This window comes from Chrysemys picta, chromosome 15 (assembly GCF_011386835.1).
Source record: "Chrysemys picta bellii isolate R12L10 chromosome 15, ASM1138683v2, whole genome shotgun sequence".
Taxonomy (NCBI): Eukaryota; Metazoa; Chordata; order Testudines; family Emydidae; genus Chrysemys; species Chrysemys picta.
In genome coordinates this window covers 9781989-9806739 of record NC_088805.1, presented here as the reverse complement: position 1 = coordinate 9806739, position 24751 = coordinate 9781989, and the positions used below count along the sequence as shown (strand labels likewise).

Genomic DNA, 24751 nt, shown 5'->3' with positions numbered 1-24751 from the left:
TGTCCACTTTGTCCGTCCTCACTGCTTGGAGAGTCCACAGTGTCATAAAATGTTACTATGTCAGCCCAGCCCTGCAGTAATTCAGGGCTCTGCAAGGTTCTCAGCCTAGCTGTAAGCCAGATCTCTAACCTAGACTTAGAGGACAATTAGCACATGGAGCTATTAAAAACATCCAGTGCCTATAAACATATGTTGTAGGCAACCTATGGCACGCGTGCCAAAGGCGGCACACGAGCTGATATTCAGTGGCACTCACAGTGCCCGGGTCCTGGCCACCGGTCTGGGGGGCTCTGCATTTTAATTTAATTTTAAATGAATCTTCTTAAACATTTTAAAAACCTTATTTACTTTACAGACAACAATAGTTTAGTTATATATTATAGACTTATAGGAAGAGACCTTCTAAAAACATTAAAATGTATTATGGGCACGCGAAACCTTAAATTAGAGTGAATAAATGAAGACTCGGCACACCACTTCTGAAAGGTTGCCGACCGCTGTGTAGATCAAGCTAAACTTGCCCTTGTGGATAACCTGCTGTTTAAAACAATTGCTTCATCAGAGGACAGATAGAGGGAACACTGCCATGTCTTGACAGCATGACAAAATGGACAAGTTATTGCATACTAGTTATACTCCAGCTTAGCATTAAATGTTTGCTACAGTAGCACCCAGAGAACCTGGCCAAGATTGGGCCCCATTGTGCTGGATATTAAGCAAACACACCGTGAGACCGTCCCTGACCTGAGTGTTTTACAACCCTGTAGCCGGGGATTAATCTAAGATGCAAAGTGCACCAGTCACGGGTTCTTCACCCTTGCAAGTACATACTACTAATTATGAGATTGGTGAAACACACAAAAATCTAAGTAAATCCCAGGATAAGCAAAATTATACAAAACCAGATACATATAAACAAATCAGCCCCTGCACTGTGCATACTTACAGCCTTAGGCTGGCACCAGGTAAATGTTGACATACACTCTACCCCGCTATAACGCGACCCAATATAACATGAATTCAGATATAACGCGGTAAAGCAGCGCTCCAGGGGGGCGGGGCTGCACGCTCCGGTGGATCAAAGCAAGTTCGATATAACGCGGTTTCACCTATAATGCGGTAAGATTTTTTGGCTCCCGAAGACAGCGTTATATCAAGGTAGAGGTGTACTTACAACCTTGTGCCTGCTAGTAACAGTGAAGACAGAAGAAAAAGTAAGTGGAGATCACCTCAAGAGGGCTTGTTCGTACTCAGGCTTCCACCATTTGGTCATCCCTGGTGACCCAACTTTGACAACTTTTCATACACCTTTTTCCATTCCACTCACATGCCTCTGGGAGCATACCTGATGGACTCTCGCCCTCCTATTCATATTTGGTACTCTAAGAGACCAATTTTAGGGTGCTGGTTGTCCAGATGTGGTATTGCGGTTGACCATAATTACTTTTCCAACCGTTAAGCCAATCATTCACACCAGTCCTTTGCCAAATAGTTTTGATACATCAGCGCAGTTAGCCCCAGAGATGCTACCATCTGTTCCTTTGTGGTTTTACCTATTCATCACAAGAGCCATTGCCAAACTATCACAAGATATGTAGCGCTAACGTGTAGGCCTCACTCGTAACACTTAATGCTTAAGATCTATAGCCAAGTTTATTTTTAATACATATATTTTGGTTCCTCTGCTGGTTACAGCTTCAGTAACATCCATTATTATTTTACCCAAAACTCTAGACCCTCCAAGAGCCGGTCAGGGTCAACAGTCAACAGACTAAATAGAGAACTGGGGGGGAGAGGGGACAGAGACAGAGAGGGGAAATCATTTGCTCAAGGCCACAGAGCATGTCAGTGATGGAGCCAAGAATAGAACCAGGTCTTCTGATCCCTATTCCAGTGCCCTGCCCACTAGGGAACATTGTCCCTTTTGTATAGCTCGAGGCCTATTAATGCCACTTCATAGCTGCAGGCACTTTACAGAACATAAATGCAAAGGTCCCTAAACCCATATATAAAAATGAGCTTCCGGCATGATGAATTGAATTAATAATTCCCCCCCAATTAATGAGATCTACCTCTTGCTCCTCAGTCCATCCCAGCCCCAAACGCCCAATTAAAAAGATGAACGTTACTGTCTTATTGTCCTTCTACCTACAAATGTCCTCGGTGCTTCCAACGGGAGAAGTTATTCCTCATGTGTTAGTGCTCATTTAGAATGATTATTAAATTAGTGCTATTATGCACCCACCTGGTGTGGTTATGCACTGTGGCTGCCACAGTCCACATTTAAGTGGGACTACGTTTCAGTGCTGGATGAGCAGCACCTGGGGAATGCTTGTAAAGTGCTTTGGGATCCTTCCTGATGAACGGATGCCCTATAACCATAGAGAGAGGGTTTATTCTTATCAGTCAGATTAACGCTGGGGGCATGAGCCTGCCCCACTCTGCCTCTTGGGCAGTCATTCTCTCCTCTGCAAAGCAAGTGTCAACTGCTGCCTTGCTGAACTGGTGGCCTGTTACACCATGTGGTTCAGGTCTAAACAACTCCACCAGGTGTAAGGCACAGGGAAAGCGGGCCCACTGACTGTATCACTATTCCATTCACTTCTTCCAGTTCTGCTGTCCATCACACTGGTGCAAAACAATAGTAACTGCACTGCCTGCAGAATTCCATGGGTGCCAGGGAGATCAGAATAGGCCCATTATTTCTGCGCCTGGGCTAGCATCTAGAAAAAGAAGGCCAGTGGCTGCTATCTTCTACGGCAGTCAATACATATTTCCCCAGCTGGGATCAATACATTCCAGCAGTGGGGCGAGTATTTGTTTTGGCATCAAAGGAGGAATAATTAATTACCCAAGGTCTAATTATCTCTAGAGGTAGATGCTGCCAGTGCCATCATATATCTATGTCTCACTGAGCAAAGAGCGAGTCAGGACGGCAGAGGCTTGTGTATTGGTAGGTGGTAATCCCCCAATTCTGCAGCTGGGACAGACACTTTCCCTGTCACTGCTGTGACCCACAGCTTGGTGCTGTGAACTGGAAGGAAGGGGCCAAGTGCAGGTTAGCAGAGACTCTGCTACATCTGTCTGGCCACAGTGTCACTTCAGCTCTGAATGCTCCTTTGTGTCGCCCTTAATTGAATGAGACAAGGAGGAAGTTACCCAGCAGCCAGACACTGCGGAAGGCAGCAGATTAATTAGAAGCAGCTCCTCACACTCACTCTATTTGCCTTTTTCCCCAGCTAGGAAACGGAGAATGAAACCTGCTTCACTCAAGAGACTGGACGTGAAACAACTGCCATGGTAGCATCCCAGGTACCAAGCACCAGGAGGCCAGCCCACCATACCCACCTTTGCCCACTGAATACCTGCCAGCTGACCGACCACTGGAATAGCCTCGGGAAGAGCACCTGCGATTGCTTAACCCCGTGTTTGCCTATGTTTGACAGCACATATGCTGCCATTTCCATTAAACAGTGATGGGTCAGAACCAAGCCTCTGAATCCCACACACAAGCCCAAATCGGAGTGTGTTCAGAAGCCAAATGCAGATGGGAAATTTCATAGCTGATCCCCCCACCTCAGCACCCCCAAACTGTGCCCTACTTGCAGGGGCGTTTTGAAAGAAGTCACAGGTTACTCAACCATTGGAACAGGTTAGCAAGCGAAATGGTAAATACATCATTTGGAGTCTTTACATCAAGAGCAGCTGCCTGTCGAAGAGAAGCGGCTTTAGTCCAACCACCAGTTCCTGGGCTGGAGGCAGGAATGGCTGGGTGAAATCCTCCAGTCTGTGCTATGCAGGAGGTGAGACCAGATGATCAGAATGGTCCTTTCGGGGGTTAAAAATGACGAAATCCAGATCAGGCGTCAGAATCTGAATTTGGCAGCTTGGGTCCATCTTTACCTGTAGTAATAATAATGAACAACAACATTTGCACTTGTGTGATATGATACATTTCCAGGCAGCTGAAAGGTATATTCCTTATTCAGAAAAGGCAGCAGAATATTCCCCTGCACATCTAATTCCTGGTGGTGAAATGAAGGGACAAAATTAAAATGGATAAATATGTGTCGATTAGCATTCATTATGGAGATTTATTAAATGAAAAATCAGATGCTATAGGGGGCACGAAGTTCATGTAACTCAAAGCGTCCTGTGATCCGCAGGATTTCCCAGCAGAATACCCAGCTCCGGTGATCTGAACCTGGCTCTCATTTAAATCTAATCAGAAGGAGAGAGGCGAGAATGACAGAAAGATCAGAGCCTCCGTCAGAGCTCCGGGTCACCCCTTTGGCTGGGTGTACTAAAGTGTGCATAGTTTTATACATCCCAATGGACAAGCTGTCCTATCCTGGGGCAGAGCCTCATACAGTGTCAGTCTTTACAGTGAAATTCACCCTTGTGCAAAGAATCACTTCAAGGCCCTAGCTGCCTTAATTAGGGAACAGATCCTTGGCCCTGGGTGGGGGTTGCACCCCAAGTATGTTTATACAATGTAACCGTGCCAGAACAGAGCATACTGTCCCTTTTGCACTACACAGCAAGGAGGGAGCAGCAGCGCTGGGGCAGGTGGAAATGGGATGAGGCTGAACAGACTCCCGCTGTGCTGCTCTTTTGTTGTCTGGTGCGTTGTGTGCCTGACGCTACAGGGACGGTAAGGAATCGAGAAGGGAACTACAGTTTGTGTCGGTCGGATTTCGGTTCATCACAGACACCTGGCCGCCAGTCATAACAGGAGAGCAGCCACATGTGATTGCTGCTACATTTGTGAATATACATAATCTGAGGTCCTCTCCCTCCATGACCCCTGTGTGGTTTAACCCAGCCTGGCGTTCTAGCCCAGGAGGTCTGTCTGTGTCACAGACCTGCCACTCCCTGTTCTGCGCACAGGCCAATCCTGTGCTAGTGTGCCTGTGCTCCACGCTCTCACTACCTCCCTCTCACAAGCACTGATCCAGGTAAGAACAAAGATTTCCCCCACACACACACACATCTATTTTATGCTGTTGTCATCCCATTAACTTCATTGGAGTCACTCCTGGTCTCCACCAGGGAAATAAAGGGGTGATAAGGATCCAATTCGTGTCCACTAGTCCTAAAAGACCCCTTGGGTACGGAGGCCCAGCAGTGACCTCAGTGAAGAACACTAAACCTATGTAATGCCTAGAATATCTGCCTCAGAGCGAGGCTAGCTGGCTGTTGGAGTCCCAGCACACCAGGGGCAGAGTCACCAGTTCCTTGTGCACCACAGCTAGTGGTGCTCTGTTCCCAGGGATACGTTTGTACCTGGATAGCTGTCACTGGGGAACACCGCCAGGTGGCGCAGTGGGGATCAGCGCTGGATGGGAAGGTTGTCTTCATCTCCTCCCTCCAAAGGGCTGCCAGAGAGATTTTCCCAGAAAGGCTGCCAGGCAGGGGGACACTAGAAACGTATTTGATGTGCCACGGAGGACAGGCAGGCCAAGGAGACCAGATCGATGCTCATGTCTCTTTAAATCGGAGCTCTGATTTCTGCTCCTGCGTCCTACTCAATCCCCCTTTCCTCCTTCCCCAACACAGCGGTTTCATGAGTCAGAGACTGGAGGTAAATAGGAAGTGGAATTGTCAGCATAGAAATCTCTCCGTCTCTTTTCAGGGCATTCTCTAATGCTGCAGCCTAGCTCCATGGGCTGCACCCTGGCAGGGCTCCTGCTTGCCCTGGGGCTTGGGAAACAACATGGGCAGAAGACGTACCACCCAGTCCAGGGGACTCCGGGTGAAATGACATGGTGCGTTCTGGAGGAATCCCTTTGGGGGTCTTCGGCATGGGGCTTGGCGTGTCAGCAAGACTCCAGCACAGCAGCTTACCAGCCCTAAAGAGAGCTCCTGTCCTGGAGCTCCGGCAGCAGAGATGGAGAAAACAAACAGCAGTCCAGCTGTCAGTCTAGCAACTTGATCTGTGATAGGCCACAGCCATCAGCTCACAGATCATCCTGAGCCCCTCGTGGGGAGCTGAATGGAAAGGGAAAGCCATGTGGAAGCCAATCTCCATTTGTGTTTATTGACTAGCCTGCTCCCCACCTTAAAAAGCATTACCCTGCACAAATGGAACACGGCAATCGGGGCAAGCGTGGGAGGATCAGAATCAAACACCATGGGGGGGTGGGGAGAGAGGGGATCGCCCTGCATGAAAATGAAGCACGAGGGCATGGATGCTGGCATCCCTGTTGCCATGGTGATGATAGGGGAGTCAGGCATGGAGCATGGACATCCACACCACATAGTGGGTGAGGGCACCAGAGATGGGGGCTGGGAACCATGGGAGCACATCCTAAGCGGCCATTGGGAATGAGGGGACCAGTGAGGTCAGAACCATGGTGCGAAGGCTGCCATGGTGTCAGGGCAATGGAGCCACTATGGGTCTACTGGCAGAATAAGGCATTGCTCTTTGAGAGTACAGAATGGCACAATGGATCTCTTAGTGATTTAGGGCCCTTCTCCTCCGGTGGAAGAGTCAAGCCCCCGGAGACTTCCTCACTGCTTGGAAACCAGAATGCCGTTAATGGGCTCTGGAATCCTGGGCCTGAATACCAAGTATAGCAATTAGCAGTGGAGCTCCCTGCTGCGAATGGGAACATGCCGTGTAAATAAATTACATTCTAGAAATTAATAAGCGCTGCCTAATTGGAGTTTAGCGCCTTTAATTTGTAGAATTCCAGCAAGTCTGCTAAAAAGGTAGTTCATTTGTTTGCCACTCTCTCAGCTGTGTAGAGAGCACTGATCCCCCTGGCAGCTAGCTACTAGGCGAGACACCCTTACAAGCCTACCGTCACCCATGCCAGGACCCCCAGCTTCATGTCATACCCTCCGTGCATCCAGAATAACCCAGGTGAGAGTTGATTTCTCCAATTAACACAACATCAGTGCTGCAAACAACCCAAGTCAATACACAGCACCCGGGGAATGGCCTGTCAAGTGAAGAAAAACAGAACTGTGCACACGCACTGGTTAAAGCTGGCCAGTCACATACTAATCAAGAGCACAGGTTCCGAACTGGACTCTTCACCTCGGCAGACTGGGTTTCCAGCAGTTTGACTCAGTTACCTTTCCGGTGATCCCTGTCTGGGTTTGACCAGGGGGCCATAATCTCAAAGGCTGGGTGAACCGCTTGATAGGTCATATGGGCACTTGGCCACTATGGTCTTCTTCTGGTGTATGGCTTCTGGTGGCGCAAACAATACATTAGATATGGGATAAGAGATGTGACCACTCTATCATGGCAGCAGCATCTGGACACGTCAAAGCACGTCCATCCACCATCAAGATGATAAAGAGGGCAGTCCAAAACCAAGGGGGCATGTTGTTTGTTCCTGAGCTTCACAAGGGCGGGGTGGGGAGTGCGGGCAGCCCCCTCAATAAAAAGGTAAGCTAGCTCACCTGTGAAACAACGCATGCTGTTGTAACGAAGAACAATCTTTTGGTTCGTGTGGTTGTTCTGAGGGGCAGACAGAGAGACTAGGGGATACAGATCTGAGTTGTCTACCTGCCAAAGAAATGTGCCATCAATCCAAAATATAGTCTCACACCACCTGTTGCTGCTGTTCCTTAGAAAGGGCAAGTCTGATGTGCTGTCTGAGAGGCTCAGTTGTTTCAGAAAAGGGGCGTCTTAACGTTGGCTGGTGTTTTTGATGTGGCATGGAGATGGAATTGTGAAGTAAGCTGTCTTGATAGCGGGCTGCATGCAGTAATGCGGCTAGGGCCCTGCCTTCATACCTAATTGCCAGAGGAGCAAAGCCAGCCAGGGCCAAAAGGTTGAAACTGGAGCTGTCTGGGTTGCACCAGGAATGATACAAAAAGCAGAGCTGATTGTTGAGGCCACTTGCCACAGTGATGACTGTGCTGCCGCACGGTATTCAGCAGGTGCATTGGGAGGTGTCCGTAAGGCTGCCGTGAGTTGCCAACAAGCCTGCGGAGGAGTGCGACTCTTAGCTGGATTTTACCGCGTCCTCTCAATGTGTTGTGGAAAGGACAGAAAGTGGTCACGCTCTATCCCCAAATAAGAAGGGTATGGTTCAGAAACGACTGGCTGATTGATCAGAAGGACTTGCAGCTGTCGATGAGCTAACCGGTTGGCGAGATGGGACAAGATGACCCTGTCTTTAGTGCATTTAGTTTAAGTCACCACTGGCCGGGATGTCAAGTTCAGATGACAGGCAGGACTCCAGCTCCTCAAAGCGCTTTCTGGCTACTGCCAGGCAGATGCCATCAGCATACACAAACTTAGTTGCCAAAGCGGGCAGCAGGTCAGCTGTGTGTCTGTTAAAGAGCATCCGAGTGAGTACAGATTCCTGGGGAAATGCATTGTGCATCGATGTGGGTGACTTGAACTGTCTGCATGCTTAAGGATCACTGTACCGCTAGAAATCATTTGCACAATAAACTCTACACGTTTCTTGTCTGGGGCCCCAGAGAATAATGTTAGGACTAGTCCATAGTGCCAGACTGTGTTGTATGCCGACAAAAGGTCAACAACAACTGTGCCAACTCCTGTCCTGACTAAAGGCATCCTCAGTAAAAGATGTCAGTCTAACCACTTGAGCCTCAGTTATACGGCCTGCTCGGAACCCTGCCCAGTAATGAGGCAACTGGGGGTTGATTAAAGGCAACTGTTGTTTAAGTACTAGTCTCACAAGCAGCTTAAAAATGACGCTGATCAGGACAATTTGGCAATAGTGCTTCGGGTCATCTGCCTTCCTTCCAGGCTCCAGAAGTGTCGCTACCTGTGACCTTCACTACAGCTTTGTCTGTACAGCATCCCAGACAAGTGTTATAGGCTTTCAGCAGAAAGTCACAACGTGAGGCCAGCTGAGGAGGTACGTGTAAATGTCTAGGCAGGCTGGATTAAGAGGGGCTATTTAACTTTTCATGGAGCATCCTGGGGTTAGGCATTAAGAAGAGGATCAAGACCATTCCAGATCTGAATTCTAGGTGGCATGTTGAGAAAGTGCCAATCTATGAATGTAGGAGCTCAGATACCACAATGATAGATCTTATCCAAACCAAGGCAGACGAGTTAACCCACTGAACACGAGGAGGTAAGGATCCTGCCATATCTGCACTGGTGAGGAGGGGAGGGGGCATGTTGTGATGTTACACTCCATATTCCTTATTGAAATATGCTTGATATGGATGTGACATAACAGAGATATACTTTATGCGAGATGGCTCATGTGAGATATCATTGAAAAGGTTCTGATTTACTGAATGTGATTATCCAATCTGTACACCTGTATCATTTCTGCATCTGAAGTTAGGAATATTGACCATGTATCTGTATTTCAAATGTGTTACTTTGGGTGACACCCCCAACTAGCCCTTCAGGTACAACAATGGAAAGCCAGACAGGGCTGATGGCCCATCAGCAAAGACAATGGACTGTGAAAGAGCTTAGTCGTCCTCGCTCCAGACTACCTGCGAGGAATGGCTGCTACAACCCTGCAGAGACAGGGGTCTGCGTCACCTGGTACTGGACCCCACCCCCCTTGGAATGCCAGTGTTTTTCCACTGGAAGACAGAGTTTCCGCCCTACGCAAAAGCTATATAAGGCAGGGGAGTGACATCACGGTGGCTCTCCTCTGCCTCCCCACCCAAAGAGACACTGAAAAACACCTGGAAGCAAGAACTGAACTGGGGGGAGAAGAGTTAAGTCCAGGCTGGAAGGTGTCCAGTGTGTGAGTAATAATGTCTGAAGTTTCAATCAGCAGGCCAGGGCAGCTGACTTGCAAGACTCTTTGTAATCTGCCTGTGACAATATTTAGGGGTGAGAAATGACTATTTATAGCCAATTTCTTTAGCGAATCGAGCTTAGTTTGCGTGTTTTGTTCTGTTTTATTTGCTTAGTAATCTGCTTTGTTCCATTTGCTATCCCTTTAACCACTTACAATCTGCCTTTTATGGTTAATAAAACTAGTCTGGTTTATTATTAAACCCAGTTTGTGCAATTTCTACCAGGGGGCGGGGAAGAAGGTGTGCACATCTCTCTTCACAATGAGGAAAAGGGTGAATTTTGATGAGCTTGCGCTGTGCCAATTTTTCTGTGCAGTGCAAGACAGTATTATTTTGGGTTTATCTCCCAAAAGGGGCGTGTACGTGAGTGCTGGGGGAGTCCTCTCACACAGAGCTGACTTCAGTCTGTGTCTGCAGCTGGTGTGGCCCTACCTGTGTGTGACGCTGCAAGAGGCCGGAGAGCCTAATTCAACAAAACAGGGAGAGGGAATCCAGGCTGGTGGAGCAGGAGAGGCTCAATGAAACCCCAGTACATCAGGTGGCCTCCCGGACGGGGGCGTCCAACCCATCACACATGTGTCACGCTGTCCTGCAGTGGGTCAAGAGCAGGAGCATCAACATCCAGGCAGACTGAAGAATCAAGACACAAACCCCAAATTGGCTGTGAGTTCTGTACTTAGATTTCACCAACCAAATATCAAGTGTAAACTCCTCAGGCATGATAACAGCCTTAACACGGAGTCACAGACAGTCCCCTTGGGTACTCCGATCTGTACCGTCAACCAGAGAAGCCTGCCTTTGTGATAGATGGTCCCCTACACCAAACATCACAGCAATATTCAGGCTACGCCCAGTTCCAAAGAACCAGTTAGTGTTAGTCCCTTACTCCAAGTCAGCTGCAGTTTAAATCTCACACCAAAGACAATGCTTGTAGCCAATCCTATAATAAACTATCTAAAGATTTATTAACTAGGAAAAGGACAGGAGAGTTATTTATAAGGATAAAGCAGGGAAACATACACACAAATGAGTTACAAACTTAAATTTCAAAAGGTAATAGAAACTTCTAGCAATGTCTATATGTCCTTGCGGGCTGACCTAGGCTAAGCTCTGGGGAGGAAGTTATCATGAGAAAGGCAGACAATGAGCAGCCTTGGGTGAGTGATACTCAGCAAGCCGGAGGGAAACCTGGGTGCTCAGAGATAAATGAGGGCGCTCTATCAAAGCGCCTGTGCATAGAGGCAGAGTCCCCCATGGTGGAGCCAATGGGCTGGCTGGGCTGCACCTGCTCCATTGCTTCCCTGCTGACATGAAAACCTTTTGGGCCTCTCTGGTACAGACTCTGGAACCCTGCAACCATCAGAGAACCCCTGGGGAGGACCTTCTCTTGGTCTGAGATGCTGGGCCAGGCTCTGATCTCAGCCACACCCACAGAAGCACCAGCATAGTCACTGGAGTCACTCCAGATTCATACTGGTGCAAAGGAGAGCACCCCTGCCCCAGTCTGTCACTGTTGGATCAGGCTGGCTCTGGCTGCCGGCTAAAGCCACTTTTGTTTATTCCGGCTTGTTGCCATCTCACCCTCTTGGTTCTACAAGTGCCCCCCAACCTCCCAGGCCTTCCCGGCAGGTTCAGTCAGTTTCTTGCTTTCCCTCTCCGACTCGGCCAGGGCTGAGTCCTCAGAGCTCCTGCCCTGTGACCAGTCAGGATGTGAGGTTGCGCCCAGCCCTCCTTCCTATGCCCAGCTAAATCCCAACACTGGCCTCTTGCTTCTCTCCAGCTACTGCCCTGCCCCACCCGAGCCTCCAGGAAGCCTTCCCCATCAAGACCACATGCAGTTCCTGCTGGAATCTGCCCTCTGACAGCAGTGAGCCCGGGCTCAGGCCCCGTGACAGGCAGCCTGGCCTAGCTATCTCAGGCCAGGCCTGGGAGCTAGCAACTCCCTAGATTACTCCCAGCTCCTGCGGCCTTGAACAAGTCACTACACCTCTGTGCCTCGGTTTCCCTGCCTTTTAAATGGCGATGCCGCCCTCTTTACCTCTCAGAGGTGGTGACAAGTTCTTTTTACCTTTGCCAGTGCTAGGCAGCAGCATCTCAAGCAAGCTGCCTGGGTACCTGCCCCCGGCTGCCAATGGCAACCCACGGAAATGAACAGGAACGCTGCAGTGCGGCCTTCTGCCTTCCAGCTCATGCACTGTACACAGGCCCCTTGGTAGTTAACCCTACACTCCCTCCCCCCACCCGGCCACATCACTAACAGACCCAGGTAAGCAGGAAAACACAGCCCCCCTCCCCACCCTGCCTAATGCAGGCTTTTCCCTCCCCCACCTTCTCGTGGCCGGGGTGTAGAACCCATTAATGAATCTGACAGAACTCCTAGCACAGAACAGCTCCACGATGTGATGCAAAGTTTAATTTGATTTCTCACTTGAGTAGCTGAGACGTTCTCTATACACTCCCTTTGGCTTCTCGAGACAAATTCTCTGCATACAATTAGCATGGCCAGGTGCCCACGTTTTGCCCTACCTCATCCCCTGCCCCACTCCTTCCCTGCCTGGCCCTTCCTTTTCTTCCCTGCTCCAGGATTGCTTTGAGACTGCCAGCCCCCTTGCACTTAGCCCCTCCAACCCAACCATCTAGCAGAAGCTGTGGGCACCAAGTGTGTGTGTGTGTGTGTGTCACACTCCCTGGGGCTCTCAAAGGGAAGGGGGGTTAGGATGGGAGGACTTCCCTAGGCATCATCCCCTCCCACCTACAGAAGAGCAACATTCATTGACTTCAAAGGGCAGCTCCTGGCACTTTATATTAGCCCTGCTGTTCAGGTAGCGCTCTCTGGGTTTGATGCTAATCAGGGATGTCTGGGGACTTGCAGGTCCCCTGAGGTTAGCTCTCTCTGAGGCCAGGACGTGGTATAAATAAAGCCCATATACAGAGTCTAAATATAGGCCTTGCTGGACTCCACGCTTTAAGGGAGCTGGTGATGTGTCAGATGAAAGGGCCACAAGGCAGTATATCGCAGCCGGAGCAATCTGCCCCTTTGTGCCAGTCTAGTGTCCTTTAGAAATCTCTTTCCAATTAACACACCAGTTACGTACCCAGCAAAATAGACAGAGGACAGATAGATACTTAAACCTTTGGTTACCTTTTATTCGATACTCAGACAAAGAACATTCACCTGCAAAAAAAAAAAAAAAAAAAAATCCCAAACCAGTGCACCTATCCACTTTTTTTGAATATTAACATTTGATAGACATAACTGTGTATAAAGAGATTTCACTCAATTTTAATACAATCACTAGAAACGACATGGGGGTTGTAATGCTGCTCACTCTGTAGTATAGTAACGCCGTGTTAAATAGAAATCTGACGACTATATTCCTGTATGATGGCTCTTTGAACAAAAGCTACCGGTTTTAATAATTGTTTCATTTCGGATATTTACATGGCAAGGATTTGTACACTTGTTAAAACTTCCAAGCTACATAGTAAGAGAAAAAGAATTATCTTTCCAGATCTTCCTGTAGGAGGCAAGGGTTGTTCTCTGGAGGAGCTGTTCCATGCATACACCCCCAGGACAGGCCTCCACTCCTATCAGTCATGCTTCTGCCTGGCTGGCGCTGGCTACCTGGGCCAGCCCTTCAGAAACGCACCCCCCCTCCCTCCCCCACACACACACCCTCCGGGGCTGATCCGAAGGGCTGATGCAGAGGGAAGCCATGCATTTCCTCCTTCTATCAGGAGACAGTGTAGGTCAGTAGTTTGAGTACGGGAGATCTGGGCTCTGTCCCCAGCTCTGCTACTGACCTGCTGTACCAAGTCTCTTAACCCGGCTATTCCGCCGTCACCCCACCTGTAAGATGGGGATCAGAGCGCTTACCCCCCACCCTTTGTAAAACACCCAGAATAATACAGCACCAGTGTTTGCAGCTGCGTTGCTGAGAATTTCCCCAAAAATAGCCTGCACCTGTGCTCCATCAACAAGGATGTCTCTCTCTACATCTCATTGCATCCCATTTCCCCAGCCCCTTCCTGACCGTCTGGAGAGGGGACTTCCTGGAGAGCAAATGGAGCAGCTGCCAGCTGAGCCAGCAGGACTCAACAGCCCCATTCGGTGGCACTGGGGACACAGTGAAGGATGGCAGCATTGATGGAGTCAGGCAGCAGATTATTCCGGTCTCTGTAGAGGAGAAGTGTCATTGTGGGATCAGGAGGAGGATTTACAACATGGCATGGTCACTGCAGGACACCAGCAAAGGCAGTGATGAATTACCCTGAAGTTTCAATTGGATACAGCATTCCTTGGCCTTTCCCATGCCGAACTGCTGCACTCCACCCCAGAGGTGGCCGCATTTCAGTGACAGAAGAAGTCTGTATCAGTTTATAAAGTGCTTTAGGAAACGCTTACGGGGGGAAATCATTAAAATGGAAGCTGTATCTTTACTGCTACAAAGACGATGGCAGCTTGACTGGGGATGGGTGTTTATTTAAACAGTTTAGATGGGATTCCACATCTTCACAGGCTGCACTGCAATCTAAGCCCAAGATGCCAGACCTCACTGCGTCCAATTCAACCAGAGATGTAGAACCTTCATCTCCAGTGTAAATACCGACAGCTCCGGTGATGCTAACGGAACTGGGCTCACTTCCACCAGAGCTGAATTCAGGCCAGAGTGCTGCACCTTCCGCGTTAGCAGCATGACCCCAACTCCAGTTCAGTCTTAAAGCAGGCAATTCCAGCAGGCCAGGCGGCCCAACCCCCTCTCTGCAGTCGCTGTTGTAGAATGGCTGCTGCCTCCCTCTCGGTTTTGCCAGGCACAGATGATTGCAAAATCCTCTAATGCTCCATTAAAAAACAAACGGTACGTGTGCAAGCATTAAAGCTATAGAGCCAGGAGCACGCAAACCCTTTCGATGGGGGAAATCGACGCCAGGCATTTCACTGGCCTTGTCCAAGGAGGAGGAAAAAGAAAGCAAAGCAGATCTGGGCAGATGGCAGCATTTCTGAAGACAGCCAAGTCTCCCAGGAGGGAGAGAATGTCCGAGAACAGGTCCAGTCACGCTGCCACCAGCAATCTCCAGCAAAGCTTGAAACCAAGGATTGAACTGAAGCGTCTCAGCCGGTTTGGGGCCTTGAAGTCTGTTGACTATTTACATGCCTTTAGAAATGAAAAGCAGATGCCTGGGATGGGAAAATTGTGTCCATTTTTCTCCCTCCCTCCCTTTCACAGGCAGATTGATCTGCAGGAGGGTGGTAGGGCTGGCAAGTTCTGGCCCAGGAGGTGTCCACAATAGGGTGACCAGATGTCCCGATTTTATAGGGACAGTCCCGATTTTTGGGTCTTTTTCTTATATAGGTTCCTATTACCCCCCATCCCCAGTCCCGATTTTTCATATTTGCTGTCTGGTCACCCTAGTCCACAAGAGCAGCAAAAGCTCCGCGAGGGGAGGAGCCCGTCTCAGTTTGTGATTCGGGGTTTTGTTTTCCCATCGGTTCCAATGGGAGCCATAATAGGGAATATATACACTCAGATTGGCCCTTGGGCATGTAAAGTGCCAGGTCATGCAGAACTGCAATGCCCAGCTCAGGACTCTGTACTTGAAAACGAGCCCCACAGTTACCTTCGCTTGAAGACAAAACCGGCTCTCCTTCCCCATTCCTTGCTGCTCACTGGTTGGGATTCTTCGGTTGATTAGCCCACACTGTCAGCTTTATACACAGATACATTATGGGATCATCCCCCCACCCCCAGCACTATGTAAAGAAGCCAATGCATCTTGGAACCTGCATTAAGGTCGTTGCTCAGGGCTGCAGATACAAGGGTCCTGGGACTCAAACATGGTGTATTAAAAGCAAAGGGTGAATATCTCCATGTAGATTCAGCAGACGGTTCAGTTCTGACAACCACAGCGCCCTAGGAAAGGAGCAGGCCATGAAGGAAGGAATAACATTCCCTGCCATCGCTTGAAAGAGGTATTGCAAGAGCGAAAGCCATTCTGACAATTTAAAACAGGTCATTTGTGCCCGCTGATATATTTTTAAGCTCTTTCTATCTATTGGCTTTCTTCTCCTTTGTATTCTAAAACATCGTCTTCAAAAGCACGCGGCACGTCTCAAGGGGGAAATACCCCACCACAAGGCAGGCTTACCTCTAGGCTGCGAGAAGCTGTGTTACCTGAGCAAAAGGCTTTCATCTCTTTATGCTATTTATTTCCATAGCGCTCACACCAAAAGGAAATTGCTGTCTTTTATTTGATACAAAAGTCACCTTCTCTGCCAAGTACTGTGGCCTCAAAAGAGGCTGGTGGCTCTTAAGAATCTTTTGTTCTCTTTTTTTCTGTTCCATTCTCACGTCTCCCCAGTATCACATGTATTACGGTAGCGCATACAGGTCCCAGTGGGAGACAGGCCCTGCCCCAGAGAGCTCGCAGTCTGCTAGACAAGGCACACAAAGGGCAAGAGATTTGCATTTTGGTTCTGAACGGTCACACCCAGTAATGGCTTCACAAACTGTACCAAGGAGACCAACAAACTGTTCCAGTCCGAGAGACTCAAACAGCAGCCAATATAGCAACCTGTGGGGCCATTACTCTCTGCTTGCTTCTCAACGGACATTGAGGCAACAAGCAAATTCACCAGCTTTCGAAAGGAAACCGGAGAACGGGAGCATTTCTAGAGTGCTATTTGTAACACAGCTTGCTGTCATTCTTAGGAATTTGATTGCAGAAGCCGCGCAGAGTCAGAACTCGGATGGAGAGCTAACCCCCCTTTAGGTATTGCTGGTGACTGAGTAGCGCTATATAATATTTGCTAAGCACCAGTGCACTTATCTCCTCACTCTACCCGGAGGAAGATGTAATCCCTGCCTCCAGGAGCTTACAGACTGAACAGAAAGGCAAAAACCCCCCACTGCCTGCCTGCCTGCAGCGGTTCTGTTTGGAGCATTATGTTATGGGACAGCTATGGCAAAGCCATGTGTTTGTTTAATATAAGGAGCGCCATCTACTGGCAGATAAGAATACGTAGTCAAGTATCAGGGGGTAGCCGTGTTAGTCTGTATCTACAAAAACAACAAGGAGTCTGGTGGCACCTTAAAGACTAACACCTTAAAGACTAGCATCCGAAGAAGTGAGGTTTTTACTCACGAAAGCTTATGCCCTAATAAATCTGTTAGTCTTTAAGAATATGTAGTATTGTTCATAAATTAGTGGGTTCAATAAAGTTGTTATACACTGCAAATTGTGGTGCCAAGTCTTGCGATTTTATCTAGTATCTCAAGATAGCTGATGTTTAACAAAGACCCAGTGCTTGGAGATGAGTGATTACAGGAGAATCTCTGCTTTCATTGTTAAAAATGAACGTTGCTGTGAAGAAAAGCTTGGAAAATGTGACCCCTCCTCAGGGCCGGCTCCAGGCACCAGCATAGCAAGCAGGTGCTTGGGGCGGCCAATTCAAAGGGGTGGCACTCCGTCCGGTATTGGGGCAGCACGTCCAGATCTTCGGCAGAAATTCGGCGGCAGGTCCCTCATTCTCGCTCTTCCTCTTTGAGCTGCCGCCAAATTGCCGCTGAAGAGGAAGAGAGGGAGGACCCACCGCCAAACTGCTGCAGAAGAAGCGGCACGGTTGAGCTGCCGAAGTGCCGCCGCTCGTCGTTTTTTTTTTGCGCAGCTTGGGGCGACAGAAAAGCTGGAGCCGGCCCTGCCCCTCCTTGTTCACCAACCAGAAGGCAAATAAACAGAATCCAACCTCGATTTTGAAAAATCTCATGACTTGTAAAGACCATCTCTTGATTTTCAAATGTTTAGGGTTAAGAACATAAGAACAGCCATACTGGGTCAAACCAAAGGTTTATCTAGCCCAGTATCCTGTCTTCCGACAGTGGCCAATGCCAGGTGCCCCAGAGGGAATGAACAGACAGGTAATCATCAAGTGATCCATTCCCTGTCGCTCATTCCCAGCTTCTGGCAAACAGAAGCCAGGGACACCATCCCTGCTCATCCTGGCTAATAGCCATTGATGGACATAGCCTCCATGAATTTATCTAGTTCTTTTTTGAAGCCTGTTATAGTCCTGGCCTTCACAACATCCTCTGGCAAAGAGTTCCACAGATTGACTGTGCATTGTGTGAAAAAATACTTCCTTTTGTTTGTTTTAAACCTGCTGCCTATTAATTTCATTTGGTGACCCCTAGTTCGTGTGTTACGAGAAGGAGTAAATAACACTTCCTTATTTACTTTCTCCACACCAGTCATGATTTTATAGACCTCTATCATACCCCCTCTCATTTGTCTCTTTGCCAAGCTGAAAAGTCCCAGTATTATTAATCTCTCCTCATATGGAAGCTGTTCCATACCCCTAATCATTTTTGTTGCTCTTGTCTGAACCTTTTCCAATTCCAATACATCTTTTTTGAGATGGGGCGATCACACCTGCACACAGTATTCAAGATGTGGGCACACCATGGATTTATAAAGAGACAATATGATATTTTCTGTCAGTAGTGCACATGGCTTCCTGAAGGCAGCTCCTCACGCATGGTATGTCATTGTGGTAAATGGGATGCTACTGAAATCTCCTACTGACAGGGGTGGAAGAGTGATGGGCTTCCCAGCTGGAACAAGTTTTAGGGAAGGATTTGAATCAGGAGAGGGAGGCTGCACAGGTCACACATTACTAAATTGTTCTCTGCTTTGAAGTGTCAGGTGACAGACAGGTGAGACCAGGTATTAAGGTACCTAGAAAGAGTAATATAACAAAATGCCATAGCTTCATTGCATATAAGCAACCTCCCAACAGCCCTTAAAATAAAGAAGTGGCTGGGAAGGTTAGAGAACAAGACAGGGAGTCAGGATTCCTGACTTGCTCTCGGTGACCTAGGACAAGTTGCTTAGGTCAGAGTCCTCAAGAGGGGTCATTAATTTTTACTCTGGGGAGCCTGATTTCCGGAAGTGCTGAACACATACACAGCTCCAGGAGAAGTCACTGGCAGCTGTGAGTGCTCGTCAGGTCTGAAAATCAGGCTGCCCCAGCCTCTTTTGGCATTAGTGGGTACTTTTGCAAGTTGAGGCCTTCATTTCTCTGGGCCTCCGTTTTCTCCTCTCCGTAACAGGAGAAGGATGCTGACCTACCCCATAGACAGGGCTGGAAAGCTTTAGTAAAGCGCTCGGAATGTGCTGTACAGCACACAGAGGGCGGGCTGGCAGCATGAGCCTCTGTGCTGATAACAAAGAAACGTGTGGATAACAGCAGTTTCCCTGCAGATGGGAGCAGCTCTGGGGGCTTGCCATGCTAACCACTGTGAGCTCATGCTGCCATGTGTACGACAGGTTTCTGGCTCCCTGGTATAACATGAAAAGTGGCAGTGAGGCTCTGGACTAGCATGTTTACACATGGTTCACAGTTGGCAGCTGCTTTCTCTGAGAACAGGGGTGGGAGGAAGGGGATTCACAAGCGGCTTTGGCAAGCGTCTGTCTAGGCATTTTCCCACTGAGTTTCCAGTGTTAGGGAGTCGGGGTGCTTGGCCAGATGTTCTGCCTCTGCGGAGAGAAGCGCCATAGAATACTGGGGTAAACCACTGGGCAGATCATGGTCCCAGGAAAGGAAAGGGGGCATCTTGCCAGTGATTTCAGAGAGAGCAGTGTTTCCTGCTGTCCTGTCTCCCTTCCCTTGATTTCTAATTAAATCAGGTAATAAGCAAGTTTCTTCTAAGAGGAAGAGTCCAACCAGGAGGAAAAGGGCAGAGTGGATGAGAAAAGTCACGCCCCGACCTTCCACATTCCTTACCCCTCGGGGCACTGCTCAGATCACACAATGGCCCCAGCCTAGCCCTCTGTGAGATATGCAGGAACACCCAGGCTGAACAGAATCTGATTGCTTCTGCTTTGTAGGTCAGGACTGTGGTGATTTACAGAGCATGGGAGGGACCAGGACTGGGACTTCCATTTCCCTACCCAAGCTAGTGCCTAGGGGTTCTGCATTTCCATTGCCACAGCCGATGGCAACTGCAACACCTGAAGCAGTGCAAGGATTGCAGCTCTCTGCTCTGGAAGTGATGCCAACATTGGGGAGGCAGTGTTGCCTAGTGGATAGGGAATTGACTGGGACCAAGCAGTCCTGGGTTCTATTCATGGCTCTGCCACTGGCCTGACTAAGTCATTTCCCTCACTCTGTGCCCCAGTTTCCCCATCTGTAAATCGGGGATACTGACACTGACCTCCTTTGGAAAACACCGAGATCTGCTGATGAAAAGACCTAGGTATAGCTATTATTAATTGCTGCAGCAGGAACACAGAACCTCAGGGGCACGTAAGGATCATTTCTGCCTGCCTAGAGAGCCGGGCATGAAGGCTCAGGCACAGGACTGGGAGCTGAGAGTTCCTGGCTCTTCTGTAATTTTGCTGTGCGACGGCTGGCAAGTTGGTGCCTCGGTTTCCCCATCTATCAAAGAGGGCTGGCCATATTTATCTGCTTGCAATGGAGAGAAGAGTCTTAACAGAATGTGTACAGAGCGTGTGGGCGCCCTCAAGCTACAGAGTAACCAAGCGTGATGTTAAAAAGAAAGCCTGGGCTACTTCTAAGCCCACAGGTATTACTGTTTGTGATTTGAGATCTTGAATGATGTGTGTTTGCTTTTTTAAAAAACAGCTTTTCAATTTGCTTCTAGCCTAATCAATACTTCCCCCCCGGCCCAACAGCATGTGCTAGGGGGAAACACAATGCAGCCCTGTTAAGATAAATACCTTAAAGCTAGAAAAGCCCTATTAGGTCAGCCAATTTCTAAGAGATTCAGGAGCGATGGGGGAAAGAAAACTCCACAGCAGATAAACTACAGTGGAATCACTGACCTATTAAAGAAATAGATATGGTACATACAGCACGCTATTTCCTGCAACCCAGCCCCCGCCGTGTCAGAAGTGAAAGGGGCATGTTCTTTCTAACCCAAATCTATTTTGGCTCCTCCATGAGGACCAGCTTTCCCGTATACCTGCCCCCTCTGCTCCCAGCAGCCCAGCCTTGACTGCTCTAAGGATGTTTTTCCCTTTATTGACCTATTAGCTGCCACCTGCTTGGGACACTGCCACAGCACATTCGCCATTGCGTAAGCAGCAGCAAAAACATCCCACCCCACATAAATTGTCAGAGGGCCTGGAGCAGTATAATTAATCACACGGTTCTTTGGGGATAACACAGGTGGGGATGGGAGACAGAAAACCAGAAAGTGGCAGTGCAGTCTGACTCCAGAGAGGCCTCGGGATTAGAGCCACCCTCGGGCTCAGCTAAAGCTTAGCTAGATATAGGTAAGCTGAAGACGAAGGGGAACTGGGTTCAAATCTCAGTTCTACCATGTGACCTTGAGAGTGTCACTGCATCGTGCTGTACCCTGAGCTGTAAGAGAGGGTAGGAAATGTGAGGCACATTTTGATCCAAAGGTAAGTAGTATCTTACACCCAGTGTGCACAGGTGCAAATGCCAAGGAGAATCAGCTCCCTTAGACTTGTGTTCTTAGATGCCTATTCAATATCTAACTGGCAATTCCCTCCTCCCTTTATACAGTCCAGGGACTGCCAAATCAGATCAGAGAAAGAAAGGGAGACAAAGATATTCTCATCGGGACACTCCAGGCCTCAGTGGACCATGAGCTGCATCCTGTCCAACCTGTCCAGATCCAACTGTGGAGAAGGAGAAGATGTATTTGCTTTGGATGACCCCCCCCCCCCCCCAGCAAACATGATCCTATCTTAAAAATATATCCAAGCACTGGCAAGCTTGGGGCCTGGTTTTTGGGAGGCGCTCTGACACATCAGATCGTCTCAGCAGGGATTGGGAAATGCCAAATCAGGAGCTGACAGTGCTTTCCTGGGCATCATCAGCAACTGTCTGCATGGCCCTCTCCGTGTCTACGTTTTTACTGCTTTGCAGTTATCTGTATGATGGCAGCACCTTACCATTGGGGGTGAGATACTACTTACCTGAAGGGGCCAACCAAGAGCAGGGCCCCATTGTGCTAGGGTCTGTACCCCCACATTAGGAGAGATGGTCCCCGCCTTGAAGAGTTTACAATCTAACTAGATAAGACAAAGGGTGGGAGAAAAGAAACAAGACAACCCCTCTTCTACAGCTACAACACTGAGGCACAGCAAGGTGACATGGACTTTCACCAGGTCACGCAGTGAGTCTGTGGCAGAACCAGGAACCTTCTTCTCCCTCATGCCTTGATAACAACGTTCAGGGCTGACATTGGCAGCCAGAGAGGGCTCCGCTGTCCCTGATTGGATGGGAGGCAGTGGTGGGAAGGGGAGAGGCTGTTGAGACCAGGCAGAGGGCTGGGGTGAAGTTAACTCTAGACTGATCAAAGCCCCATAGGGAACAGTCCTGTACTGGGACAAGAAGGATGGACCTAAATGACTTGAGAGGCGTCTCCATCCCAGTTCTGTAGCACTGGAGGAGTTTACGCAGGGAGCAGAGGACAGGCAATCTTCATGGATGCGGTGGGGCTCCAGAAATATTCCTTCATGCCCTGTAATGAGAACAATGTTGGGAAAAGGATTTCAGGCCTGTGGGAAAGAATCCTGGGACTTCCTTGCACAGAGACATGGAGATGGAAGAATGCCACCTTTGCATACTTCTCTAGGCTCTTTCATCCAGGGATCTCAAAGCACTTTGCATAGAGGAGATGGAGGCGATACTATTTACCTATTTTACATGGGGTAAAATAGAGGCACAGGGAAGTTAAGTGACTGGGCCAAGGTCACAAAGCAAGTCTGACACAGCTGGGAATAGAGGTCAGGTCTCCTGATGCCCAATTCTGCACTGTAACCATAGACAACACTCTCTCCCTTATTCAAAGAAGATAAAGAGCATTCCACACACATTTACTCTGAATGTGGATTGTGGCTATTTGCCCTGAATCGTCCGTCACTAAATCAGCCTAGAAGAGCATCAAATGACAACATTCACAGGCCAGCAAGCAAGGAAATGCAGCTTGTTTGGGGGAAAGGCTACAATCCAGCAGCCACAAGGTCACACGCTGATCTCTGCATGCTACACACAGGTGGCTGGCCTCTGTCTCCTGCTGCCCCAAAGCCCTGCAGTCTCCACTTCCCCCAGGAATCCAGTCACCATCTCAAGCCCCAGGCCAGCTCTCCCTCAAGCAGTAGGTGAAGCAGTGCCTCAGGTTTGTTTTCCTTTTAAACCGACTGTCTAGAAAGTATTTTGGTTTTAATTTATTCTGCAGACTCACTCAGTTAAACGGCACTCCCAGTCTAGACAGAACCATCTTATTGTCAGCGAAACAGATTCACCCTGACATCCTCTAGCTTGTTGTGAAGCTGTTGCTATTCTGGAGAAAGAGAGACAGCTAAAAGCTCCCGCTCTGATGGCTTTGAAATTATGATTCCTGTCTACTCAACTTCAAATAAAGACCCAGCAATAAATAATCTTGCCGTACGTGGCTTGATATCGCTCTCTTTTAGGAGCGCGCACCTATGCAGTTGGACATCCCAAGTGCTGTTTGCAACACCTGCTCACCTGAGATATAGGGGTTCCACCTTATACTCTGGCATGTTGCTTTATATTTCTAAATGACTGATTGACCCTTTCAACCCTAGAGAGACCTGGCTTGTCTGTGGACTGTCTTTTAGAGGTTCAAGCTCGCCAGATTGCAAAGGAGGAAGGCCCCTGGAATCACAGCTCCTGAACTCAGCAGAGCAGCTAGCACCATTCATTTAGCTAGGGGAGGCTCAAAGAAACCGAAAGGGACACGGTCATCCTGAAGACAGTTTAACCAGAAGCCTTTTTAGGTACCACACCTGCTCCCACCTTCCTCTGCCAGTGTTTGCTGATTTTTAAAAAGTTCCTCACGCCTCCCCCGGGGAAAGAAGAACCGGGGAAACGGGCTGAACAGTTTGCAGCCTTTGAAGTCTAGCTAGTTTCACTGCTTCCCCCTGCACCGTCAGAGAAAACAGCCCATCAGAGAAGAATATTCCCATTTAATCTCTCTGGGATCCTAGGTGTCATAAGTAAGGCATAACACACCCAGGTCAGACATTGTGGATCAATTTATCTCCTCCTCCCTCATTAACTTTGCTGCCTGTTCGTCACATCTGGAATGGGTGAAGGGATTTCCCTCTCTGCTGTTGAGGCGGTCCCAGCTATGCACCACTGGGAAGGAATGCACAGCCTGTGAGACTAAGCAGGACGTCCCAGGGGCCCATCAAAAATATGTTTTTAGCCAACAGCCATTCCAACACAGGGTGGAGGGAAGGGATTTCCAGGTAATGGCGCCTCCTGGTGGCAAGTCAAAGGTACTGACGTTCAAGCCCAGCAAATGAGCCCGGATGATGGAGAGGAAAAGTCTGCAGGCTCAGTGAAGAAATCCTCTGTCTTCAGTGCTAGGCTACTTCATAAAGAAGGAAACATGTTGGGCCATAGCCTTATGCCCTGGGCTGCAGGGGGCCTACCCAGAGACCAGTTAACAACATAGCGATTGAATGGTCACAGCCTCTTTGCCAAGGACTCCTGCCACCTTGAAATTTAGCATGAAACCCCTGCTGCTGAAGCATCCTTTAAATCGATGGACTTATGATGTTTGAAGCAATAATCCACAGGCACTGGGAGGCCGTAGGAGCCTGGGTACGACAGAAGGGACTGTTTCAGAGTAATAAAGAGTGATCGCAATGAGCCAGGCCAGCAGTGCGGATAACACCCTGTGCTGCCAAGCCAGAGACATGGTCTCAGGGATAGAGACCCAACTTCTGACTGGGATGCATGGATTGGCAGTACTGGGTGGGTGGAGCACTTGACCTAGAAGAGAGCGGGACAAGGTAGAGTACTTTGTATTCCTCATTAGCACTGCCCCATGGCCAAACGTGGGAGCCAGTTTGTAGGAATTCTAGAATATACTTTAGAGCAAAGTTTACAACACTTCATAGGACTAGGCTAGTTTTCCCCCCCACAGCCTTCTTACCCCAGCCCAGTACTAAAATAACC

General features: G+C 48.8%; 1 protein-coding gene across 2 annotated transcripts in view; it reads right to left on the bottom strand.

The window, feature by feature from the left end:
* Positions 1–329: 329 nt before the first annotated feature.
* SUDS3 (SDS3 homolog, SIN3A corepressor complex component) overlaps positions 330–24751 on the bottom strand; it is a 77930-nt gene continuing 53508 nt past the window's right edge. For both annotated transcript variants that reach the window (XM_042843182.2, XM_042843183.2), the window contains one exon: positions 330–3903. In XM_042843182.2, the coding sequence (XP_042699116.1) occupies positions 3860–3903 (44 nt within the window). In that variant the 3' untranslated portion in view covers positions 330–3859. The remainder of the gene's footprint in view (positions 3904–24751) is intronic.